The sequence below is a fragment of the Symphalangus syndactylus genome, chromosome 10 (genome assembly GCF_028878055.3).
Source record: "Symphalangus syndactylus isolate Jambi chromosome 10, NHGRI_mSymSyn1-v2.1_pri, whole genome shotgun sequence".
NCBI lineage: Eukaryota > Metazoa > Chordata > Mammalia > Primates > Hylobatidae > Symphalangus > Symphalangus syndactylus.
The window spans coordinates 71620616-71629818 of NC_072432.2; the positions used below are offsets into that span (position 1 = coordinate 71620616).

Genomic DNA, 9203 nt, shown 5'->3' on the forward strand with positions numbered 1-9203 from the left:
CCCCAAAATATGTATAACTACTATACACCAATTTTTTAAAATCTCTAGACCCTGATTAAATTGTGCCTGAATGTGACAGTTGGGCCACATGCTAACACCCTGTTGTGTCCTCTGGCTTGCTGTTTCCTTAGAAAGCACTCTAAACCATACACTAAGAATTCTTTAGACAATCTAGAAATTTCTACATGTAACAAAATTCTATCTGAATTAATTCAGCAATGAAGAGAAATTGAAAAATGTATAGACCCTGTCAATGTTTAAATAATTCTTCCAAAATGAAAAGTGAGTTTTCTTGATTAAAGAATTTTCTGCCTGAGTTACCGACCTGAAATATATGTAAGAATTCAGTTTTAATTTTTGGATGGTACACAAAATTTATGAAATTTTTTATTATATACTCACCTTGACAATTATGTTCTAATATATTGGCATTTAATAATAACATAGTAAAATAAGCTCAGGTTCATATTAGAATAAAGTAGGATTTCTGTGCAAATTAATACCATAAAAATTATAAGAAATGCATTATTTTACCCAAAAGAACAAATACTTTTAGTTACCAATGTCCATGTGTTTAATTCATATCTATATACTGATGACTACCAAATCCACAACTGCAGCTCAGCTCACTTGCCTACACTTCAGAACTATATATCGACCAGCCTATGTTCATCACAATGGGCTATACCTCTTACCGTTCAAACTTAATACAGCTATACTAGAAACTCCTAGACGCCTATCCCAAATATTTATTATTTTTTTCCTAATAACAGAAACCTTGATCTTTGGTTAGGCACACAGCCACCAGAAAAATCAAATAGTGCCCATTGTCCGTAAGAGTCAGCATGTGAATACTTTCTTTCCAATGGAGTCTCTATTTTGTCAGCTAGAATTCTAATGTGCATTTCACAGTTAGAATACATATGTGCTGGTGGAAGCACAGGTTGCCACAGTAGACCAGGATTTGGAAGACACATAATCAAGCTGGTAGAACAGCACAACAGTAGGAGCCTAGGCTCCTGATTATTTTGTGAACCTCCCTACTAGCTCCTCCCTGCCTATCTCCAGAATTGTTTTGCATTAAACAGAACAAAATTCCATTTCATGTAATCCACTGTTACTCTGGGTTTCCTGTCACTCATAGCTAAATCTGATACTATTATAATATGCAAATCAGATTGTTGCAATCAAGGGAAATTGCCATTTTCACATAATGATCTTTGGGAAAAGAGGACATGAAGACACATATTTACTAATTCTCTTGCGAATTCTGTATATATGAAAGATGGTAAACTATTTTAACTTAATTTTCTCTAGCAGCATAATTTTGAGATACGATTAACTATAATATTAATATATCAGAAGACCAAGGTTCTAGTCAAGAGCCTCCTTGTCTATGACTTCAAGCAAATGACTTCCATTTTCTTGCTTAGTGGATAAAGACTTGGGCTTAGGCATCCAACAGCTTGGGATTAGTCCTAACTGCCTGTTACTAGCTAGGTGGCACTAGGAAAGTTACTCACCCTCTCTAAATCTACATTTCCCCACCCACAAATGGAGATAATGATAGGATCTAACTCAGAAGATTCTTCTGAAGATTAAATAAAGTAACACAAGGCAGATGGCACCATGCCAGGCACACAGTAAATACACCACAAAAGTTGGCCATTGTCATTACTCCCTCTTTCATAATGAAAAATTAGTTTTAAGGTGGGTTGAAAAATCCACGCAGATGCCTCACATATGCCTAAGGGAATAAAAGGAAGGTAGAGGAAGCTTCTAGCCTCTATCCCACTCCACCCACAGCAATTCTGCTCCAAACATCAAGGGTCTGCATTAAGCTTCCAGTGCAAAAAGGGATTCAACTAGTAAAGAAAACTTTAAAAAGCATTCCTCTTCGGACCCACACAATTCAGATACTTGAGTCAGGCAGCTGCCAGTTGTCCTACAGTTTAGTACAAGAATTCAGTGCCCTGTTTTTAAAAGGCCAAATATAGCTTTATTGTTGAATCAAATAATGTATCCCCAAATGCCTAATAATGACTTGAATGTACTATATAATTAAAAGATTGGTTTGAAATATTTTTAAAGTGTTCATTTATTATCTTTGGTATTTTCTGAATTAGGAAAGTTGAAACACTAAGATAAAGTAATTTTTTGAAAGCCAAGGTAAGTTATCTGTGCTTCACCAAAGAAGCACTTCTGATCCCAGAATCATGACCTGGCAGAAGACAGGACTAGAAAGCACAGGGCTGATGTGAGAACAGGTGTGCTCGGATTCCAGCTCTACCAGTCATTTAGCAGACACTTGGAAGTCTCAGTCTTCCTAATTTTTGGTTTCCCTAGCGGTAAAGTCATGGTAATATTAAAATTATCTGATTCTCAGGGTTGTAAAGTACTAAATGAGAAAACATATGTTGAAATTATATATGTAGCACATTTATGTCAAATAATATTTTTATTTTTACATTATGTACCCTCCCTAAATTTTACTAACTGTGACCTGACAAGATTTAATGTGAAGTAACTAATTTTAAATGGGCCATATATTTTCATACAAGCTTAAATGGTAATAGTAATAAAAATAACAATAATACGTCTTGGGTCATGTAGTCACCAGTGTTAATTTAACTCTTCTATTTGACTGTATTGACATCAGTATACAGGTGAAGTGGGAGGACAGACTCTATCTCTGTCTTGACTGACTCACCCATTCCTGTGGCCACAAGCAAATTATCTCATCTTTGAGCATTTTGTTCCCTTCCTTTAGAGAATGCATAGCGCAATGCTTCCTATCCGCTGGCCTTAGAGGCCTACTTCAAAGATCATCCATAACAATGTTTCTTGAAAATGTAAATTTTTCATCTTTTAAGACAGTAAGTCAGTTCAATCAAAGTAGTAAAAGAACCACTTAGGCAGACAAAGGAGACATTGTGAGGGTGGTATAGCATTGTGATTAAGAGCATAGGCTTTGAAGTCAGATTGACCCTGGTTAACCATCAGTTCTGCCTTTTATTATTACCCCTGGGCAAAAAAAAATAATTACCTGTCTGAGCCTCATGTTTCTCATCTGTGAAATGAGTATGATAATCTAACCATAGGTTGATATACAGTTTAAATGCATACGATGTTTTAAGACAGTAGTTGGCAGATAGTACATGTGAAACTAAAGACAGCAATTATTATTTTGTCCTGCACTGACTCACAGTTCAACTTTAAACAAAGTGCTAAATCCCTCTGTGTCTGCTTTTGCAGCTTCAAAACAGAGATATCATCTGACATCTTCAGATAAAAGGTTGCAAAATAGAATTTAAATATGCCTGTATGGTACTTTGGATCCCCCTAAGATTAGTTCTATCATCTTAGAATTACAATTCTAAAAATCTCAGAAATTGCCCTACCACACAGGCCATGTGTGTACATGGGAGAAGAAGGTTGGGCTCACAGGTTCTGGCATGACTCAGTGTTTCTGCAGCCCATTTTTCTTTCTCAACCTCTTAAAACCTTCCTTCTCTCTAATCCAGTCATTTTAAACCTATTAAAACCTGAAAATGTGAAAGTATTCTTCACAGTTCTTATCTATTGTCTTCAATGAGAGCAGATCCAAAGGAGTGCACTTGAAGAACTTCTCTGTGCAGTTTCTCTAAACTCTAACCCTGATAGAGTCATAAAACAAGCCAGAGAACCCATTTCACCTCTTACCCTTCCAGAAGACCTGCCTCACGACTGTTCAATCTACCTTATTCACAAGCACTAAAACCATCAGGCATGCTTGTAAATCTCAGTGCTAATACGGAAACACACGATACTGCTATTTTTCATATTTTTCTAGATTGTTTCTATTTATTTTCTCTTTAAGTTGAAGCAATGACATATTTTTGGAGGAAAGCAGACAATGAGAGAACAACAAAGATTCATTAAGCAGACAGCTACTGCAGACCAGTGAATTAGTTCCATGAAATGTTGCTCTAAGATACACATGATTTTCACAATATAGCAAATGTAATCCTTTTTAGAAAACAGAGATGATGTAGTTAAAGTGCTAAAGCCTGATCACCTTTGAAACAGTGCAGAAAAGATAAATCACTGCTTAATTAGTTTAAATACAAAGTCGGTTGCATTAGGGCAGGCAGTGCATTTTTAAAAATGTTTTTAACACTTATAAATGAAAGTAAAATTATACCTCCACACTTCTTTCCTCAGCATAAATGTGCATGATTTCATATTAGTCTTTACATCTTCTGGTTTTTTAAATCTATGCACCGACATTTTCTCCATGTGTGGATATGTGTGGGTTTATTTTCTATTTCTCTGTTGCCATCTATTTTCTCTGTAAACTTTCCAAAGATTCTACTTTTAGCTTCCTACACGTGGTAGACAATATGTTATGGGGAAAAAAGTATAGATTTTAAAATCAGAAAGATCAGGGTTAGATTCTAGATTCAAAACTTACTAACCGCCTAGACAATCTGAGCCACAGGTATTTCATCTTTTAAAAGGAATGAAAGCAATAACCACTTATCAAAGCATTATCAAAATTTAATGAAATTGCATTTTATAAAATACACAATATATAGTAGATGCTCAACAGATAGTCTCTTCCACACAGGACTCAGTATGCAATGAGAACACACTAGAAGTTGTTATATGGATCAGGGCTGATTCTAGCTGAAGGAGAAGTATGAGCACATGTTAAATACTTACAGAACAATCACATAGCACCTCTGGGCCTAAGCCTCAAAGGAGTTTCCCTTCAGTATCCCTACTGACTAATGTCACAGGGTAACACTGCTAGATTAATTTTATACCATGGTTTTTCCTGTAAACAAATAGATTTTTATGATCCAAATAAAGTCATCCTCCTTATCAGACACAAATTAACCAAAAAATGTCTATGTTCTCCCCTCTCAGTTTCCCATCCTTCCTGAAATTATCCTCTCTTTCTTAATCATCACCATGTTGCATAAATGAGTACTCTTCTCCCTTGAAGGGAAAGGTGACTGGGAAAGAGCACCTCCCATTAAGATGTAATTACACCAATTTAAATAAAACAAAGAACTACTTTTAACAACTGGCCTATTTCATTTATGGTTTAATTTTTTTCAGGCTTACACGTTTCTTTTGCTTTTTCTATGTCTTTAGACTATTAGTGCTTGTCAAACTTTAGGGTAAATAAGAATTACATTGTGTAAATGTTTTAAATATGATTTCCATGTCTCAACCAGAGATTCATTAGAATTTCTGGGATGAGAGCTGGACTTTCCTATTTTTAATAAGCTCTGTAATGCACGGGTCTATGGACCACACTTTTAGAGACAGTGCTTACCCTATTAAGTAAAAATTAAAGTTGTCCATTTTGTCTTATTTGAATATTACTCATTTCACCTTCAGCCATCTCAATATGTGTGGATGTCAATGCCTATAAATTCAGTCTGCTTATTTTTACTTCTCAGTGGTTGCTGATAAATATAGTTAGTATACACCCCTATCACCAATAAGTATATTTAATGGATACATTCTTCTCTTCCCAAATCTGTTTTCTATAAGCTTATGCCTGATAAAGTTTTCTTTAACTTTCTGTTGTGTGTTTATAAAATTCATGTGTTGATCTCTTCATGCTCAAAGAATAGTCCAAAATAAGAGTTTGGAGAAAATGGCAGTACAAGAAGAATAATGTTTACCTAGTTTAAATTTTTTCCTACCCTTAAATTCTAAAAAAAAAAAAAAAAAAAAAATTGATTCTTATTCAGGTAGAGTCAGGGAGAAGGCGATCCAAAATCTGACTATTTAATAAAATTCCCCACCTGTTTCTTATATTCTTTCTGAGTTACAACCAATGACCTTAAAAAGAAATTCTCTGCTTATATCCTAGGATTTCAATTATCCCTCTTCCTCGATAACACTCCTGTTGGCACATTTACGACAGCAAATGTGAATAATAAACTTAATCCCTTTTCGCTCTAGTACATGCTCTTAACATTTTATCTCATCTAGACCCACTCAAACATAGATGTGCTTCATCTGTTACACAATCTTCAGATCAGGAAGATGTATTTGTTTGTTGGATGTTTAGTTTTGGTTTTTGTTTTTTTCCTTGAGAGATTACTTGCATCTATTCTGCAGCAGGATTTTTAAAAATAGTCACATCTTTTGCTTCAAATTAGACACTACACTCAGAAAAATTGACTCCAGTATTCCCACATTATACCTCTTCTACACATTTATAACCAAATTCCAAATATCTGACATATACCATAGATAAGGCTTGGAATCTATTTAGTATGTTAAGTTTATTGGAAGCTTTCTTGAAGCACCGTTTTCTATAGTAAAGTTAATGAGAAAAAGAGAATAGGATCCAAAACCATCATTGGTCGTAAAGAAATATTTGCGAAAGGCAGGGAGCCTTGATAAGCCTGACAAAATTTTTAGTATCTGTAGCTTTCAGTTGCGTCATGGATATGTACAGAAGAGTATTAAACTTCTAATAACAAGTATGTAGAACTTTCAACTGATGACAGAACCTGTTTTTCCATGTTAAATGAAGACCACAGATTTCATTCAAAGTTTAACATTTTCAAACTGTTCTCAAAGTAAAAACTAATAAAAAATGATAGGTCAATATGTGAATCAGAGAAAAGAAACTTCCATCAGAAGATAAAATTATTTTCAAAGGCAAAACTAGTACCCCAAAACCTTGTTACTGATTAGTTCCTAACTTTGAAAGAAAACCTCAAAAGGATCATGACTTATCTTTGGAGAAGTTGACTGTGACCAGGCGTATCAGTGGATTTATTTTTAAATCAGGCTATAATAATTTAGTCATATTATTTTCTTCAGTTGTTTCTGATTCTTTCAAAACATCTAGAATTTTTGAATTTTTAACTACTTACAGAAATAAACATATTTTTATCTGCATTATTTCAGACTTTTTTTCATGTACACCTTCTAAAATAAAAGTATTTCTCAATAAGACAAACAAAGCCCAAGCTAAAAATACGTTATATCTTTCTTGAAACATATGGGCAAACGAACTAAAAGACAGCTGTCAAACACCATGTACCTTTACATTGTGTAGAAACCTTCTAAAAGTAACAGGAAAACACTGGGATACAACACGAGAGGACAGGAAACACTAATGCAGAAAGAATAGAAGTCTTTTTCTTGACATAATTTTATGTAAAATCTCAAAAATATGTTTCTATATTTAAAAAAATAATAAACTGTAGATCTACACATTCGTTGGTGTGGCTCATGCTGTTTTAAACTAAAAGTTACCTTAAGATTTCTAGAAAGAAAAAGAAACTCACCGATACATCATTGCTGACCAGCAATGAAGAGTGCTGCGAAGATTGAGGTCTACATCCAAGTGTGTGCATCCAGCTCTATCAGTGACTTTGTGGGCTGAATTGAAGTGAGGAAATAAGTCACTGATGATCTCAACAGAACCAGTCTGACAGTCTTCGCTGGTGTAGTGGGGACTATATGTGACGAGCAGGACAAGGACAAATTTTACAGGGAGCTAGAGCAAAAACTAATTTATAAGCACTTCCTAGGAGTGGGAACTTAAAAACTATGTCTTAAGATAATTTATTTTAACTATTAGTGTAAATCAGATTTTTAGAAAAGTCAGATATATAAATTTGGAAAGAAATGTTAAAACTATCTTGCTTGACCTTCTCTTGTTTCCAGAGAAGAAACTGAGGTTTAATTAAGTTAAATGACTTGGTCAAAAACCAAATAGTTATTAAACTGCCAAGCCAGGACGGACATTCATATTTTTTAAACTAGCCTGACACATTTTGCATTCAATTATGTACATAATAAAAGTTTCCCTTTGGTTTTAACTATGTTAGCCATTGAAAATACATTGGAGATTAGAAAAGCCTTAATATTTTTAAATTATGTGGCATCATTCTTCTAGAAAAATCAGGTAGTTTGCAAATGTCAACTCACCCTTGAGACATTATATTTCTTTCATTATAGTGGAGACAGGCATATCAGCTCACACTGAGTCCCTACTGTCTTATTTCTGGGATGTAAATAACATTTTTTTAAATGTGTGCTCACATACTATGCAATTATCTGTGTGTTTGTGTTAGGTATAATCTCTAAATTGCTTTCCCTAATCCTCACAAAACAGAGTAGGTGTTTCTCCTCTGTGCTTTGATGGTATCATAATACTTACCTCATTATACTAGAATTTTTTATTAATTGTATCTCAACTCCACAAGGTTGTGAATTCTTAACAGACTGAAACCCTGTTCCTAGCATATTCAGGCTCTCTAAAATATGCATAAAAAGAATGAGTAGAGGGCGGATTGCAAGGAAACGAGGAGAAAAAGAGGGGGTATAACCCATCCTAAAAATCACCTTAAAAAATATTGTTTAATTTCATTACACATCCATTTAGCCAACAGCTCACCTAAACAGATGCAGGAGTTGGAATGTATATAATGTGTGGGATCAGACTGCCAAGAATTGGAATCACTCTCTAGCAGTAACCTAAGAAACCTCTGTGCGGAGGCATACTGTGCTAGGGGCTAGCAACATATGTCCTTTTTATTCTGGTCACTTACCCTGATGAATAGCATGGATATTTATTTACTTAAAGTCATTCAATATATAGCATTGTGTTTCTGTATACTCATTTAAAAATTACAATTTAGCCAAAAATAAAGAAGCAACAATAGCAGTAAAAACTTCTGGGTTGTGAGATTAAGCTGTTCTTATACAGCCTCTAACAAAGTGAAATCTCTGACAATGAAATGTTAATATGGTTTAATAACACTATATTCTATTTTATACTCACATTTTATAAAAATATTGACTATACTTTTGTTTTCAAAGGAAACAGATTCCCTCTCAGTGTAACTTTGCACCAAGACTTGCCAGACTTATTTTAACGAAATCTCAAGACGTTTGTTTCTTTCACAAAATCAAGATTTCAAATTCAAGTAAATTCTTTATATAGCCCTATGGACCGTATACTTAGGTTTATGTATAACCTAGAATTGTAGATACAGAAAATGAGAGGGCTCTCATGAATTTTTTAAACTCTGTGAGTATAAGCTACAACTTGTGGAAAATTAAGAGAGTGAGCATATGTAAATGAAGGATGAGTGAATGTCAGACTAAAGATATTAAACATACATCTTCCTTGCTGTACTAATGGCCTTTGTCTTATTTCTGGGACGGCCATCTGC

General features: G+C 34.3%; 1 protein-coding gene across 1 annotated transcript in view; it reads right to left on the reverse strand.

Moving 5' to 3' along the window:
• Window positions 1–8190, reverse strand: part of TMPRSS11E (transmembrane serine protease 11E) — a 52056-nt gene extending 43866 nt beyond the window's left edge. The window contains 2 exon segments of the mRNA XM_055296155.2: window positions 7308–7478; window positions 8186–8190. Coding sequence (XP_055152130.2) covers window positions 7308–7478; window positions 8186–8190 — 176 coding nt within the window.
• Between the last annotated feature and the right edge of the window lie 1013 nt (window positions 8191–9203).